Source organism: Grampus griseus (assembly GCF_964374135.1).
Source record: "Grampus griseus genome assembly, chromosome: 6".
Lineage (NCBI taxonomy): Eukaryota > Metazoa > Chordata > Mammalia > Artiodactyla > Delphinidae > Grampus > Grampus griseus.
In genome coordinates, this window is record NC_139000.1 from 63,067,490 (window position 1) to 63,085,805 (window position 18,316).

General features: G+C 33.8%; 1 protein-coding gene across 8 annotated transcripts in view; it reads right to left on the bottom strand.

The window, feature by feature from the left end:
* The window catches only part of NFIB (nuclear factor I B), a 234,883-nt gene that overhangs the window by 49,605 nt on the left and 166,962 nt on the right, over positions 1-18,316 (bottom strand). For all 8 annotated transcript variants that reach the window (XM_082657076.1, XM_082657075.1, XM_082657074.1 and 5 more), the window contains 2 exons: positions 15,052-15,172; positions 11,296-11,414 (listed from right to left, as the gene is read on the bottom strand). In XM_082657076.1, coding sequence (XP_082513202.1) covers positions 11,296-11,414; positions 15,052-15,172 — 240 coding nt within the window. The remainder of the gene's footprint in view (positions 1-11,295; positions 11,415-15,051; positions 15,173-18,316) is intronic.

Genomic DNA, 18,316 nt, shown 5'->3' on the forward strand with positions numbered 1-18,316 from the left:
AATAAAATGGGGCTCTCTCAGCTCCTGGCAAGCAAAGATGTACCGTGATGCCCAATGGTTTAAGTGACATATAAATGACAGAAAAGAGGTGCATGGGTAGAGTCACAAGGCCATAGATTCACTGTTCTTTAAATATATTTCAGAGGACATGCTTCAAAATTGCTTATAGAGCCATGTGCTGTGTCTAAGTAGTATGGATATGATGGTGGAGTTAAACAAACCACTCAGGCACTGCTAGTGAGAATATAAATTGATAAGACCTTTCCAGATTTTGTGCCAATATTTATCAAAAGCCTTAGAAATGGACATAATATTTAACTCAGGAAATCTACAGTAGGAATGTATTTATTCCTTTAACAAAATTTCATTGAGCATCTATGTATTTGGTGACTTAGTGCCAGACAGTATGCCAGGAACCGGGGACAATGAATAGAACTAGACAGGAACAAAATGATCAGATTTAAGTACAAAGATTTGTATGCAACGATGTTCACTGTATCTTTATTAACTATACAAAAACTTGGAAACTATCTAAACATCCACAAGTAAAGCAGACCTTCAAAACTGTATGGTATAGCCAAAGGGTGGCATACTATGCAGCATTACAAAGTGGAAATTGAATGACATTGTAACATGCTATTATATTATAAATAAAAGACCAAAAAAAAAAACAAACAGAAAAGAATTTACAAAATAGCATATATTGTATAAGCCCAATTTAGGGCAAAAATTTTACTTGACATAGAATACATAGAATATGCATAGAAAAAAATATATAGAAAATAGACTGGCATATAATATATCCAAATATTAACGTGAGTTATCTCCATGTGATAGAATTACAGGTGACTTTAATTTTCTTGTTTATATTTGACGATTTGTTTTTCAAATCCCCCACAAATAATTTTTACTTTTATAATAAAAAATGGTAAAATATATATTTGGAGAAAAAAATACTGCCTGTAGGTCCATAGAATATTATAAATAGTTCCCAGTGATGGGTGGACAACACAGGATCTTGATACTGTGCCAGACATTATGCTTTAAGAAGGAAATGCCTCACTGGTCTTAGATACTGGATGCTACAAAAATGTAAAATGAAACGCTTTAATGTAACGTTTGCAATTTAGTTGGCTAAAGGCAAAACAATATTTTTGAGAATACAATTGAAAAGAAATATCTGAATATCTGTTTCTAAGGACTCTTCTAGATGTAAAATTTTATGATTCTGTGGCAAATGTGAATAAGTCCTTCCTACACGCTCCAAGTTAACGAAAAGCTCTGAATGGTATGACAAGACATATGGACTTAATCCCACTACAGTAGTTTGATGATGATGCCAGATGATTCAAAAAATAATTAGCTGCCATGTTAAGAAAGTATCTCCATATATATATATTTATCACACTCTAAAATAACTTCAGAAAATCGGCAAGCTACATTAAGGAGAGATAAGATATCATCTTCAATTAGATTTCTCAATCTTTTTTTCTTTTAAGGAAATCAGTTCTTTTTCAAAGGAAAAAACAGAAAATATGGTAGCCTTTGTGTTAAATATACGAAAATTCTTACTTTAATCTTTGAGTTATTTAATCTTAACTGCACAAGCATATTACTACATCCTTGAGCAATTTAAAACCTTTTGTGATAATTTAAGTCTCTCCATATAGTATATTCCAACCCAAGCCTGTAAGTAGCATGTTTCTGCAAGTCTCTGTTTATCACAGCTCTATTTAAAAAAAAAAAAGTCTCCAGGCTACACCAACACCCAATACCAAGTTAAAGCTCAAACCCCTTTGAAGCTCACGAACACCTTCCTGAGACATTAAAAAAAAAAAAAGCCTTGAATAATGAAGAACAATGCTGAAAGAGTGAATACTGAATAAATGAAAACTTATTTTTAAAAAATACTTCAAAATACTTTTGTCCATTAAGCAATTTCATTTCAACAGACAGACGATGATAAAGTATCTTGAGTAATGTCAGAAAATCTAATTTGAAAGGAGGAAAAGCACCAAACAATTATGCAAGATGTGGAGTATATTTTAGATGCTTATTAAATATTGGCATAGGTAAATAGCTGCTATTCGCCATGCCTCTGGGGAGAACCTCTGGGCTATAGAGGCTTATTAGTGTTAAGCATCTGAGAGCCATGGACTATAAAATAAAATCAATACCGTAACCTTAACTGTAAAAGTCAGAAAGATACTGGAAGAGTTCTCATTTAACAAGATTACAGATGACTTTTTAGAGAACATTTGGGGAAAAGCCATGCATTTAGCAACATTTATGCTACAAGACATCTCAAGGTTTAGGTTGTTACTAATGCCGTTATTATACATGCTGGTAATGGTTAGGGTTGATTTTACTGATGTGTTATTTTAGTGGATTTCCAGGAAAGTCCTGGAAATGATCTGGAACTTATTTCAAATAAAATCATTAAACTTAGGTAGTAAACTAATTGCTTAGGAACAATTATGATTTGATGTGGTTTAGTGTAGCAGACAAAAAAAATCATGAAAAAATTTTAAGGTCGTCACTTTGGCAGCTCAATGCAAATATGATTACTCTGCACAATATTCCGTTTCTTTTAATGGAAAAGTAGTCAAAACTGGTATAAGTTGTAGTTTTTAAGTTCAGTCTAAATCTATATTTCTCCTTTAACAAATGTAAATGAAGAAAAAAAGAACATCCTGTCAATGAAATTACTATGATGGCATATTTATTATCTTAATGGTTTTAGAAATCACGTGAAATTGATCAGTAACAAAACCTCTATTTGGTAATGGACCAATTACATTTGTGAGATAATGTCAATGAAACAGAATATTGTCACAGGATAATGGTCTCCTATTGCTATATCCCTAGTCATTTAGAGAAAATATAAATGTTGCCGTCTGGCTGAGTCATTTATTTTCAAAGTAGGAGACACAGATCCCATAACAATGTTCTGTTATAATAACTCAATCTCTCTCAATCATTTGTTGTACCAGAATGGTGCAGGACAGGGCTTGTATTTGTAAGAACTGCACATTCCTCAGGTATAAGGCAAAACATATGATGCCTCCAAGCACCTAAACAGCCAATTATCAAGTTATTCAACAAGAGCATTTAAAATAAACATCTAAAAAATAATTCAGGAAATGGAAAATGTTCAGAGTCTTCAAAAAGATTCATGTTAATGAAAGCTCAAAGACTCAAGTATTAAAGATCTATAAATACTCTGACTTCAATTAATTTAAAATCCAGAACATTAGAACACAAAGGAACCTTACTATCCAACTTTATCTCACAGATGAGAAAACTCAGTTTACTGACATTAAGTGTTCTAAGGCCATACCACTATTTATATTGATAGTTTCCTGATCACCATTATAGTGCTCTAGGCATATGGCAAAAAATTAGAATAGAAAAGAAAAAAATATATACAGCAATAAATATATAATTTTTATATTTTGACACACATAGCTCAATTTAAACTGAATGTATATCACACACCTCAACTAAAGACATTCTAGACTTTAGGATTATTTATTAACATCTTATTATTTAAAGGAAAAGAGATTCTTAACCTGAGTCCAGCCCAAGAACTGCACTCATGAATTCCTGGAGTCTGTGAACCCTTCTGCTATTATATGTATTTATTTGTAGTAAAGTTTCATATGTGTTAGGAAAAAAAAACTGTCATAGAGGTTTTGTAACTAGTTTGCAAAACCATGAACATAGCATGACAATGACTTCTTTGGAAGGCAGTATATACAGTAATAATGAGCGTGGATTCTGGAGTGGAAGAGACAAGGGCTCCCATTCTATCAATGCTAGTTATCTGTGTATCTATGTCAAATTTCTTAACCACTGTAGTGATGAGCTTAATGAGCTGTAAAACGTTTGTTTGTTTTTAAATAGGATTGAAAAGAAAAATATATGTAAAGTCTTAGCTCAATCCTGGAAGGGAGTAAGTGCTCAATAGATGGTAGCCACAAATGGAAGGAGGGTCTGGTTTTCCTCAATTTGAATGTATTTGTTGAACGAAAAGATTTAAATTTATGTGGTTTATTCAACAAATAAATGATATACAAAAGTGAGTAAATATAAAAATAGTTAATAGAACTATTATAGGTTAAAGACAAGTTGAAAATACAAATATGGTATTGGATCTGTTTGGGACCTTCATTTAAACAAAACAACCTATACGATATTCTGGGGAATTTGCACATGGGTTATACAGTATATATTAAGGAATTATTGTTATATTTGTTAAATTAATAATGGTATTGAGTTGTATTAAAAATGATAATCATTGTCTATTAGAAACTTAAGTATTTATAAGTAAAATGACACATTATCTGGGATTTACTTTAAAATACTTAAAAAACTGGAAGATACTGAATAAAACAAGATGGGCAAAATATTGATAACAGTTAAAGCTAAAAAATGGTACATGGAAGTTCACTTTATGATTCTTTCTATTTTTGACATTCTCTATAACAAAAAGCTTTTTAAAACTTTAAATATCGTGCTTAAACATTCCATCCAAACCAGCTCTTCTCCACATTTATCCATCAAAAGCACTCATGTCTCCCATTTTTTAATTCAAAAACTTAATCATGGCACAAATATTAAGAGGTTGATTTTTTAAAAAAGAAGATACACAATTTTACCATCTTAAAATTTTGTTTTGACAATTCTTCCAGACCTGAAAACTCATAAATTCACCTCTACACTTATTCTAGTTCTACAAGGTCTAACAGACTCTTCCATGAAGCTCCCTAGAACTGTCCGCCTGCCAAGACTTGTTAAGCAGTGTTCAAATTCTCCTAGTCCATTTCTCCCTATGTAGGTAAGTTTATATATTGCTTCCCCTAGGTGGGTTGCAGGATAACAGAAAAATACAAAAATATATATATCAGGCTTTGAAAAAGAAGACCTAGGCTCTGCTCTTAATTATCTGGACGCTATGGATGAGACAGCCTCTCTGATACTTAGATTGCTTATCTGTCAGATAAGGAGCTTGAACTATGTCTCCCCTAAGGCTTCTAATAATCTGTGTTCTATCCCTGAAAAATCAACTTCTTATTGTATATGATATTGGTGGTATAATAACTCAAAAGAAACTGGCTTTCCAAATTACTTCAAAATAAACTTAAATAGGAAATTAATGTGTAAATGGATTTGAAATAAAACCTTTTACCACTCTAAGAAACTTTTCATTGTACACTATGATAACGAAGCACACTGTCTCCCATGGATTTTCCACTTTCCTAATTTAGACTGTGTTCTACCAATCTAGAGAGCCAGTGTCACACAGCAAGTTGTTATTTTTTTCAAACTAATTATCCACGATGGTTTTTCTACAAAATGCTGTATTTTCAAATCATTAAGCCTCCAGAGGACAGAAATATGAGTATCACTTTCCCCTAGTAAGTAGTATTGTCCCTTCTAGCCATGTACACAGGTTGCGTCCCATCCAAAATGCTCTTCCTGATTAGAACACATGAAAAGAGCACAAACATCTGTTAATTAGTAGGCCAGGTAAGGAATTCTGATGAAAGCCTTCACCAACAACGTACTGTCTTCCTTTCTGTTTGAAAGATGTTCATAATGTGATTTTTCAACTACAGCAGTGTAGCCGAAGAGAACGAAATACACTACGATGAAGGCATCCCCAGAGTTTGCCTCCAATAACATAATATATGGAGAGTCATTGCAAGTTCTGTAAGAACTGTAAGTTCTTGATTTTTGATATATTTTTTAATAATAAGCTAAACAAAAAAACTTAATTGTACTTAAACATTAAATTCAAGCCATCTCTTCACATGTATCCATCAAAAGCGCTTGTATCTTTGATTCTGTCTGGTTCAAAATTTGATATTTGAACATTTGATATTTAATCCTTGTGATACAAACTCTAGGAATGTAAGGAATTGCTGGTGCTCTATCTGGTCCCCAAAGGGAGCTTAAACATTCTTCCAGGAGATTACCAAGCTGTTTTCTTGCCATTTTCTAGGACTTCATTTAATGTCAGTAGTTACTCAACTATTTGTGAAAGCTGCTCATTCACCCAACTTCTACAGCTAGAAAAACCTTGAGAGTTTATCATTTGTCAGACTGTAGTTTGGGATAGAGCACTGCTTTCCAAAGTCTGAATGTAGGATTAAATCTCCCTATAGATTCTTAGATGGGGGAAAAAAGGTTCTGAAGTCGCAAACTTAATACATATTCAGTCAATATCCACTCTTGGATATTCACATTCACAGCACACAGTAGTATATTAAATATTCTACAAACTCACTTATGAATAAAAAAGTTTAAATTTTTGTTTAAATAAAAATTTCCAAACTTGGTTGAATGCTCTTGTATCTAGCATTTTTTAACTTACGAAAGGTTGGTCTCTGAGTCCGGTCCTATCAGTGTCACCACACTCTACTGACTGTTATTTATTTCCTATACTTGATTAAATGCATGATACTAAGCTGGCATTATTACTCTTTAGCCCCCAGTGTCCCCTTGAGCCCTTTGGCTTAATTCATTATTTATTTAATACCATATCCTTACAGAACTCTATAAAGTTCAGATTAAAATTGAGCACAACATATAAGAATCTATTACTAATGAGAACATTTGCAAATTTATCACAAATAAATCTCTAGGGCTTGGAAATATATTAAAACTTCAGAAAAACTAGCTGAAGACTTATTTGTATGACAGAACTGTAAATTTTTTTAAATAGTGCTTTTTTCTGGTACCTATAGCAACCAGAATGCGATGCCTAAATATTGCCTATTTGAGAGTCCAGTATAAATTTTTAAACTACTCTTAAAATTGTAATTACATTCCAATACACCTCTAAGTAGTGCTACTTTTTTGCTAACATACCAATTTATTGATTTTTGTGTAAAGATTTATTTCTCACAATGCTTAAAAGTAAGTTGGGCACGGAGACAGTCCCCTCATAACCTGATTTACATTATTTATTTTCTGTGAAGAAACTTTTTTCATAAATAATAAAAATTTATATTTCTGTTCAGCCGGTCATGGGCTAGAAATTTAATTTATTCATATTTATGTGCCCAATGCCTAGAAAAAGTCCTGGCAAATAACAGGCATTTGATAAATGTTAATTTAGTTCAATTATCACAATTCTAAATGTGTAAGAACTAATAAAATTTTACTGCATTAAAAGTCTTTCTGAATTTACATTTTATCTAAGATTACAAGTTGTTTAAATACTCATTAGACTAAGAAGCTGTTAAATTTTCCATTTAGAAAGCCCAGCTGTATATTACAAATATATTTACCATATCACTAAACGTCTATTAAATAGCATTTTAGGAGTTTTATATTCAAGCTTAGATGGCTCGGGGACTATCAGAATGGTAGGGACAAAGTGATACTAACAAAGAATTGTTTCAAATGTTCAAGCATACCAATTACTAGTCTGTTAAATTTCCAGCCACCAAAATACTACAAGCTTTAGTCCCAAGAAAGTAACTTTGAGGAAAAACCAAGACCTGCCTCTATTTTTCCTCTTACATCAGAAGTTACAAAGGACTACTGTAGTGATTTCAAGAGAATTATATCAATGAGGAATTTAGTCTGTGAACTGGCTCAGGTGGGAAAAAATTTAAGGTAGACAAGCTCTCAGATGGAATATTTTGTGGGGTAAGTATGAGAATAATAAAAGAAATTTTCAACATGCAAATTGATAAGCTATCTTGGTTCTATTCATTTAACCATTAAAATGATGGAAAGCAGTATCCAAAAAACAAAGTTTTCAATAGAGGTAGAACCAGTCATGAGGTTTAAGACTAGGGAATTCATCAAAGAGACTAAGCAAGAAAAAAATATTCTAGAATCTAGGAAAGAATGTAACAGCTGCTGTATATCCCTTTGTTACTGGCCCAGTTTTCTTTTTCTTCCTTTATGTATCAAAGAATATAAAGTTAAAACATAAACATTATGTAATGTAGATTCTAACAAATTTAATTTCTATCACTATTTATCAGAAAAAATTTAAGCAAATTATAAAGATTCCTATGAAATGTTTAACCCTATTAAGCAGTGTTCAGTTTGAAAATGTTCATGTCTATATTCTACAAAATTAAAATTACAACTCTTTTATGTCTAGGAAATTGTAACTTTTTTGTGCTTTGAAAAGCCATAAAGATATAATTATGTCTATAGTATGCTAAAATAAAAACACTTTTTTCATTAAATTATTAAAATACAGGAATATTTGTCACTGCATGAATCTAGATTTTGTATTAAAATGTTGCCTAATTTTTTAAATGAAATGAGTATAATCATTTAGTTACACTATATTCTTTATTTTTGCCTACTTGGAATAAATCTCAAAGGTTTAGGTTTGTGGTTCAGATTATAAGGGAAGGTGGAATGCCACATACTCTCCGTAATTTTGTTATTTTGGATTCGCATATTTCGCTCAGTTTTGTTAAGGGTTATGGAAAAAGTAGATGTTAATGCAAAGTTAACACAAATAACTAAGGCAGACCCAGGAAATAATTAACAGTGAATTTTAAACATTTCTGCCAGTTATAAGCACAAATATATTTTAAGCAACCAGTAAGTAGTTATTGCATACAATTAGCGCAGGGATTTTTAGACATGTACTAAAGCTATTACGGTATCGAGTGGTACTCAATATGCCCTTTAGAAAACTCCCTTCATGACAGGCAAGTATGTCTAAAGAACATTTGAAGATGGACAAGAACAACCAGGACATTTTACTTTGCAGGTTTAAAGAAAGCAATTTTCATCAAACAGAAGGACTGCATTTGGCTTAGCAAATTTATAAAGATAGTACTGTCCTGCCCTCATGTTTTCATTGTAGTTGAAGTCTTCTTCCCACAAGGGCTTACTGTGCACATTACAAAATCTTCAGTCTTCAGAATTCAAGTGACAGACTATTTTTTCTAAGCACACATGAAAATGGATCATTCTTTCTTACTCTTAATATTCCTTTACAGACTTCTCCAATAATTACAGTCATCTTGACAAAAGAAAATCACCAAGACAATACAACAATTTTACAAAAAGAAAGAATGACAGTTTCCCTTCTACTTTTCAAAAATGTTTTATAATACGATTTGAGATTGGCTTTATTCAATAGGCTGAAAGAGGAATCAATTCTTACAGAGTGACACTCTCTATAATAAAGAACACCTACACTTCTGCACAACACTTCCATTGCCACACATTCACAATGTTAATGTTATTACCATTAGAATCTTTTCCAGAACAATTTTCTGATGAGGAAAATATGGCTTTGTTTAGAAAAAGCTGACAATGTCAGTAAAACAAGCAATAAAATATAAAGGATTGAGGGTTTTGTTTTTATTCTTACTTCTGCAAGTCTGGTTAAGTCCCTGTTATTTCCTGCCTTTGCTAATGAAACTGGTGTTCTGCCTATCAATGGTTCATGTAGCCAACAAATATTTATTTGCCCCTACTAAGCACTAAGTGTTGTGCATGGTTCCCAGGCGCTGGTTACACAGTAGCCAAACAGATAAAGTCCCCGCCCTCATAGTATAGACAGATTTAGACAATTAATCCCATAAACAAATACGGAACTATTTTATAAGCACAATGAAGAAACTATATTATAAGCACAATGAAGGAACAATACAAGGTGTCAAGAGGTAAAGACCTGATTTAGATTGAAATTCCTCAATTTAGGCTGGGACCTGAAAACTGACCAAGAATTTGCCAGAAGAAGAGACAGAAGAGGAGCCCTCCAGAGGGCATGGCTTATATGAAGGTCTTCGGTATTGCATTTCCAAATCTAAACAAAGCAGTAGGCTCAAGTGCAAGAAGGAAGCAGACGGCCCCTGCTGAGGCTGGAGCAGTGGTCAAGAGGCCAGAGGACAAGATAAAGGTCCGTGGATCACAGGAAGGAATTCTGAGCTTCTCCTAAGAGAAGCAGGATGTGACTGAAGTAGGGGAGTGATATGACATTATTATGTTTTAAAAGATGGTTCTGTCTAAAGAATAGATTTGGGAGGTGGAGTGAGATCTCAGAGCCCAAACTCTCCAGCTGATTTTCAAATCCTTCCTTAAAACGATCTCCCTTTATTTCCATCCACACACACAGCCTCCCACCACAGGGCTCATACATGGCCATTCAGAAATTTACTTCCCCACCTCAATGCTTGCCTGTGCTTTTGTCTGTGCCCACGCTGTCCCCTTCTTTACTAGTTAAAAATCTCAGCATGCTAAAGGAGACCCATCTGACTCAATGTCAATTCCTCCATGAAGATGTTTCACCCTTCTTTAAATGCTATGGCACTCGGTAGGAAAACATGGAGCAGCAGAAAAGGAGTCCTGAACTTTGGCTTTAACTGCTAAGCTTCAGAGCTATTTGGTCTCCTGAGATTACTGGACATGCAGCTCCTCAAGCCTCAGAGACACACGCCCAAGTCATGGGCTAAAAAACATTGAGAATGAGCTCTATTTTTTTTTTTTTTACATTTTTAATAAAATGGAGAATTTTATCTAAAAGAATTTTCAAATACATTTTGTGCTGCTGATATGTCATATTTGCATACATACCAACAAAAATTGTTAGCTAATCTTTGTTTCCATGTTTAATAATCTCCTTCTGTGGCAAAAAGGCATGAGTATGTCAGATGAAGTATATTTAATCCAATAGATTTTAAGAATGAAAAAGAGCAAAGTATGAATTCAGAGAGCCAAATAATACCTATTTCTTAAAGTTATATTTTTCCCTAGAGCTGCCCTAGAACTGGCTTATAGTTTTATCTAGATAGAATAACTAGATTGACTCAGACACCAAGTGTCTTACATTACACTTATTTATTGTTCATGTTGTACCTACTTCCAAAAGGAAGTATGGCTTCCTTTAAATGGGAACTTTCAGTAACTAGTACCTGCGAACCGCTTAAAGCCTGGCTCCTCCTTAAAATACCCCATTAAGAGGAGCGGATTGATTTGACTGAATCAGAACTTGTGCTTCTGCTACAATCCAGCCAACTAATGTAGCCTGGTCGTCGTCAGTCACACACACATTGAGGGTTCTAAAAAGATCATTTTGTCTAAAAAAAAAGTTTAATAAACACATAAAAATATGGGAATTTTGTAACTTCACTTTAACAAGATTTGACTAGTACATGACCTTAAAAATAATTTTATTGCAATCATTTCATGAAAAAAATATAATCCATATTGATTCAATTATGAAATTTTGACTAAATGAAATTTGTGAAAGGAGCTGACATTTTACTCTACTGTTCCTAGAGGCAACGCCTTATTACTCACCTTGATCTCTTTCATGCCATGTTCGACTTCCAGCAGCTGGTGAATTCGGAGAGGGATAAAAGTCTCCTGTAGGACTTGGTTCCATATTTTCATCTATGGATATAGTTTTGGGTCTTTTGCTGTTAAAATATGACAAGAGTGAATGTTAATGGGATTTCCAGAAAGATGTGTAGCATCTGAAAATACATAATCTGAGAATATTCTTACTGTGGAAATTTCCGCAAACACAAGTAACAGTATCTCAGAACCACTTTGAAATAATGGTGAGTATTTCAGACATCAATAGGAGTAGCAGACATTTCTAGTTGTATGTAACATTTACTATAATATATCAGAACTGTACCTGTCTAACAAATGTGTTTATTATATTTACATGTTGAAATATATTTCCAGTAGTAGAACACTATTTTCAGTACTAAAAAGTGAATTCTTAATGTGATAGGTATACTAATTTAAAAATTGTTGTCGATTGTACCTGACTCATAATTATTATCAATATGAATAACGTTCGTTGGTACGGCACTTGCCATTAAAAATGTAATCCCTTCATGTCAATTCAAAGATAAGTAAACTCCTTAACCTTCCTAAACTCAGTTTAATCATCTGTAAAATGGAAATAATAAAAAGGGGAGTGGTTGAGAGGATTAAATGAGTTATTAAATGTAAATCTCATGCATTTAGTGGCTGGCATTCAGAAGACACTTATAAAATAGTAATTATTAGTAACAACCCTATTTTTAATAATATTAAAAATTTTATAGTACTTTACTGATTACAAACTATTTCATATATCCTTTTTTTAAAATAGATCTTTATTGGAGTATAATTGCTTCACAATACTGTGTTAGTTTCTATTGTACAACAAAGTGAATCAGCCATATGCATACATATGTCCCCATATCCCCTCCCTTATGGGCCTCCCTCCCATCCTCCCTATCCCACCTCTCTAGGTCATTGCAAAGCAGAGGGAGAGCATGCTGCTGCTTCCCACTAGCTAACTATTTTACATTCGGTAGTGCATATACATCAATGCTACTCTCACTTTGCCCCAGCTTCCCCCTCCTACCCCGTGTCCTCAAGTCCATTCTCTGTCTACATCTTTATTCCTGCCCTGCAACTAGGTTCATCAGAACCATTTTGTTTTTTTTTTTAGATTCCATATATATGTGTTAGCACATGGTACTTGCTTTTCTCTTTCTGACTTACTTCACTCTGTATGACAGACTCTAGGTCTGTCCACCTCACTACAAATAACTCAATTTCGTTTCTTTTTATGGCTGAGTAATATTCCATTGTATATATGTGCCACATCTTCTTTATTCATTCATCTGTCGATGGACATTTAGCTTGGTTCCATGTCCTGGCTATTGTAAATAGTGCTGCATTGAACATTGTGGTACATGTCTTTTTTTGAATTATGGTTTTCTCAGGGTATATGCCCAGTAGTGGGATTGCTGGGTCATATGGTAGTTCTATTTTTAGTTTTTTAAGGAACCTCCACACTGTTTTCCATAGTGGCTGTATCAATTTACATTCCCACCAACAGTGTAGGAGGGTTCCCTTTTCACCACACCCTTTCCAGCATTTATTGTTTTTAGATTTTTTTCCTAAAAACTTAGGTTATTGATCCTTTATTCTTAAGATCAACCATGAAAAATAGGCCATTGCCAAATTCAAACCAAAATAACTTTCAAAGTATTATAATATATTTTAATAAAGAAAACATAGTTTTATCTCAATTACTAAGAAAAGTGAATATTTAGAGCAGAGATTAAAAAGCTATTCTATGCCACATGCCATATTGCTTGATATACTGCTTTCAAACATCTTCACCAATACCCTATTAAACAGTAAGTTATGAGTAGAGAAATGGATACTTTTTCCTTAAATTAAAAAAAAATCTTATTCACACCTATGGAAATAAAAACTAAAAACGGTATCTTCTGAATGAACTTTATACAGTGATAATAAACCTAATGTCATAGGATTTCAGAGTTGTAATTCACTTTAGAAGCCATACACATAAACCAATCCTCCATTTTCTTACAAGTGGGAAGACAAATTTGGAGAAAATCAATTGCCCAGGGCATGTTAATGGAAGCAGTCTGACACAAAGTAAAGACTTCTGACTTCTGAGACTGTGCTCTTTCTACTACACTGTTTCCAAATCCTGGAAGCATGTGCATGTCTGGGTATATGCATAGATACATTTGTGATTAATATTTGACTCACAACTCCCGGAGTATCAACATGATGCAGGAGATGGCAATTTCTATCCATGCTAAACCACAGTGAGAGTAAATAGTTTCTTTGGTTTCTTTGTAGGGTATCCAAAGTTAGAATGTATTTTTTAAGCCTCCTTTAATCTAATTCTCCCATCTGTAAATCAGCGGTAAATATGTATGGAAAACTTGAAATGAGGGAGAAAAGACTTTCATAAGGAAATAATAGAGAAATTTTTTTAAACCTTTTTTATTTGAATGACGTAGTATCTGATACTGAATGATCATGAGGAAAGATCTGTGTTGACAGCATACCAATCCACCAGACAAAATAAAAAATTACTATTCGCATTTTAAATTTAGAAAAACTAAAGCATTTTTAACACTTCACCATATCACAGTTTTAATGATAATAAACCCTATTATCTTGCTACGCAATCTAACTATATGAAAATATAGTTTGACCATAAATGACATCAAATTGAACTTAGTTAATAAACAAACAAATGTGCATAGCCCCACAATTAATTCAAATGCAATTAATTTTTGTTTTTGAGAATAGCATAGGAATATAGTTATCCAGATTTTTAAATTTTTTAACAGTTGATACTGTGAAATATATGTTTTGCTCTGGAACTCAAGTATGATCTTCTATCTGATCGTGGGTATATTTAATGCCATGGAAATGAGATTGCTCTTCCTATATTGAAGATTCAACTCAAAAAAACCCAATAAAGCTATAATATTTGTCTTATTCACTCAGCCCTCTTCTATCATTCAACAATAGGGGAACATATGAAATCCCATGTACTACAACTTGCCAAGTTAATTTTCCCTCACTTAAATAGGAGATCTCTTTTTAAACTCCTGTGGGACTGAAAGTTACAATCAGAAGGTCAAGAGAGAAATATGAGAATGTCAGCAGAGAACTAAAAGGCAAAGTCACCTCACTGTAGCTGTTCCCCAACAAAGGCTGGTTAGGCCAAATCTCAGAGCAGGTAATACTTTCACTGGTAACTGAGAGTTAACTAAATTATTCAAAGAACATCAACTAACTGAAGAACTTGGCAAACCTGTTGCCTAGAATAAGGCCTTTTAAGGTTAAGTAAATGACACATTTTATTTTTCATGTTTCATTATCCCCAGCTTGGACATGGTATTAGGGTAAAAGTTGGATGAATCAATCCTAAACCAGGGATCTTTGCTATGGCAATACCATTTTTAAAGTCACCAAAAGAATTACTTATAGAGTTATAATACTTCATATAAGGGGATAAAAATATTAATACATTTTCATAGTTCCCTTGTCTCCCCAAAAAGCCTCTTTAAAATGCTTTGAACAACAATTTAACTTTCAAATTTCAAAATAAATTTAACCAGGAAAGATGAAAACTTTGTGTAAAATCAGCAAAAATCTTGAACTCTTTGCTTTATTTCCCCCTTCTCTTTACCTGTGTACCTATCTATCTGCACGTCTACTTATTTACCTATTTGCATATAGACTGAGAACAAAAGCAGCTCCTCTTTCAGTTACCTGCTTGGTGGAGAAGACAGCGACCTCTGAAGATTGACCCCCGAGTTCATGTCATGATAGTATGGTTGGCTTGGGATTTCTCCAATTGGGAAGTTGACTCCAGTTCCCTGGGTTATGGGTGCTGAGGAATGAAACAACAACACCAACAAACATTGGGAATGCCATTTACTGTTGTCATCTCTATTCAAATGTAATAATCTAATATTTTCCATGCCTCTGGGCAAGGAGGAGGGGAACTCTCTTTACCTTAAGAATCTAATACCAGCCTTTCACTGGTTAAGACTTGCAAACATCCTCACGATGCCAATGTTCAAGTGTGGAAACTTGAGGCATGCTATCATCACTGGTTACCCCTTCTCCCACTCCCACTGCCCAAGCTTCTTCACTCAGTCCTTTGTGTTAGTCGTCCCTACACCTGTCACCTCACTAGTCTCTAGATGCCCCACAGGGAACAATATATGTTGCCTATCGCTCGGCACCAAGCAAGGCACTCTGTACTAAGTCAGATCTCAAAAACCAAATTATTGTTAAATAAATCGAATTAGAATAGTTTCACAAGAGGCGATTATTATTTTAAAATAATGTTAACGTTAATGTTAGAATGCATTAGAAATCATATTTATAATTATTTGATATAAAAATAATTCTTGTATTAGGACAGGTATATAAGTAAAATTGACAAATATGAAATAAAAGTCAAGATTCTTTTTCCAAAATACATACTCAGGTTTCATATATGAATGGTGAGTACAGTTTTACTCAACAGCTATGTTTTGTTTTTAAAAAAGTTTGTATGCCCAATTTCATAAGTCATTTAAAATATACTCATGGAGTTTTATACTTTAAGGTATTATTTTATAAATCAAGAAGTCTTTTTGAGTTTGTTGATGTATTAAGAACTGAAAATTTTCATGTAATATTGGTTGTTGTACAATGGATTACATCTTTTCAAATTTTTAAAATTGGTTTCTAGACATCTTGAATAAATCTGTCAGACAGCATGTTGTGTTAGAATGAGTAGGATCTTGGGAGATAGACAGCCTTTTAGTTTTAACTCCCTCTGCCACTTATTGGCTATGTGCCTCAGTTTCCTGAACTGTAAAATGAAAATTAGAATAAAATTAGAATAAAATGAAAATTAGAATAACATATGATTATTTTGAGGATGAGATGAGGTAAGGAGTGATAAAAGTCCAGCATCATGCCTAGTGTATAATGGATATTCAACAAATGTGAATTCCCTTCTTTCCTTGCTTTCTTCCCTGAAATTCTTCCCTGGCAACCTAGAGTGGTCAGCAAAGATGAAACAGTTCAAAAACCCACGCAAAGCTGGTGAACTGGTACAAATGAACCTATTTGCTGAAGGTTTGTTCATTCAATAAGATATTGTGAAAAAAAAAAAGATATTGTGCCCATTACTGGCAGGTGCTGCAAGGGACCCACAATAGTCTAAGATAGTTCCCGTGCTTAATAAGACATACTGGGCAACAGGTTGGGTAAACAAAATACTCATGAAAAACACAGAGATACCAGCATAATGCGTTTTATAATGAAACTTCCAAATGAATGACATGATCAATAAATGCTATAGGATTTCAAGGAAAGAAGAATCTGATACAAGCTTGAATGGTCCAAGAAATCTGTGGAAAAGTCACAGCTGGCCCAGGGCTTTGGAAGATGAGTAAGGTAGTAAAGGGAGGTTACTCTAAACAGCAATTACTACAGGAGCAAGGTCATGGGCAGAGATGACATACAAGATGGAGGCCAGCCAGGTTGGTGTCAAAGGACAATCCTTAAGAATAGTTTCTATTTTTTCACCTGTTTTTATCAGGCCTTCAAGATCTCCAATGAGAGAAAGTGTATCCTATGTGGGGTGGGAAAATTCTGGAGCCCTTGAAATTCACGCTAAGAACACAAAGTCTACTTAACCTTCCCCTCTCTCCAAACTAACCACACGTTGAGTAAAAAATTCCAAAGGGACAGCCGATTTTCAAGGAATTTTTCTTACTTAGAATTTTTAATAAGCATGTGAAATGTGTTCACTATCAGTTGAATCGTACTTCAATATCTCAGGCAGGCTGAGACTAACAAAGTATTTTTAAAGAAAATACGATTAGGAGGTGCATGCTTTGGAGAGAAACAATCAAGGAATACACAACGATTATCTCTCCCCATTAAAAATTAATCAGTACATACGAGATTAGTCTCAGTTCTAACACTCTGGAGTTTCTGCCTCTGTTAGGTTGTTCATATTATATAATATGCTTCAGTCTCATTTTACACAGAAAATATTAGCGTTCAATGTGCAACTATGCCTAATGGCTCGAGTTCTTTGGACAGTTAAAATGTAGCTGCTTGTTGTGGCTTGAGGTACACCAGAGGTTAAAAAAAAATGCAAGGTAAGAAATCCCGCAGTAACCACATGCTTTAAAGTTTATTATTAGAACCATGTTCTATGTGACATTGGAAAGCAGAGTATGTGCTGGAAGGAGGCATTTGAGGGGCTCAGTGAACGTAAGCAATCTGTTTGGCTTCCAACAGCAGTGATGGATGCAATTCAAAGAACTAAGTTACCAACGGGAAACTTACAGGTTATATCTTATATCAACTATTTGCAATTTATTAAGCTCATGCAATATTTAGGCAAAGATTTGTAGTTTCTATTTAATAAACATATGGCTTGATAGTCAACACAGATTGCTTGACCGTATGCATACTAGGTATAATTTATAGGAAAATGATAATTAAAAATCTTTGGAAATTTTGTTTTTTTCTAAGTTTTGTTCCAGAAGGATTCTTCCAAAGTATCAAGAAGGCAATAGTGGAATCTAAACAAACAAACAAACAGAAGACCAAACTCAAAGAAAAGGTTACCAGAGGTGGGTGTTGTGGGGGGGGAGGGAGAATTGGAGGAAGGTGGTCAAAACGTACAAACTTCTAGTTATAAAATAAATAGGTATTGGGGATGTAATGTACAACATGAGGACTACAATGAACACCGCTGTAGGATATACAGGAAAGCTGTTAAGAGAGTAGATCCTAAGAGTTCTCAACACAAGGAAATAACGTTTTCTCTCTTTTTCGTATCTGTATGAGATGATGGATGTTGACTAAACTTACTGTGGCATTTCACAACATACGTCAGTCAAGTCATTATGCTACACACCTTAAAATTCTACAGCGCTACATGTCAACTAAATCTCAGTAAAACTGCGGGGGTGGGGTACAAGACGGAAAATCAAGCTCTAGTCATGGCTTAAGCGAA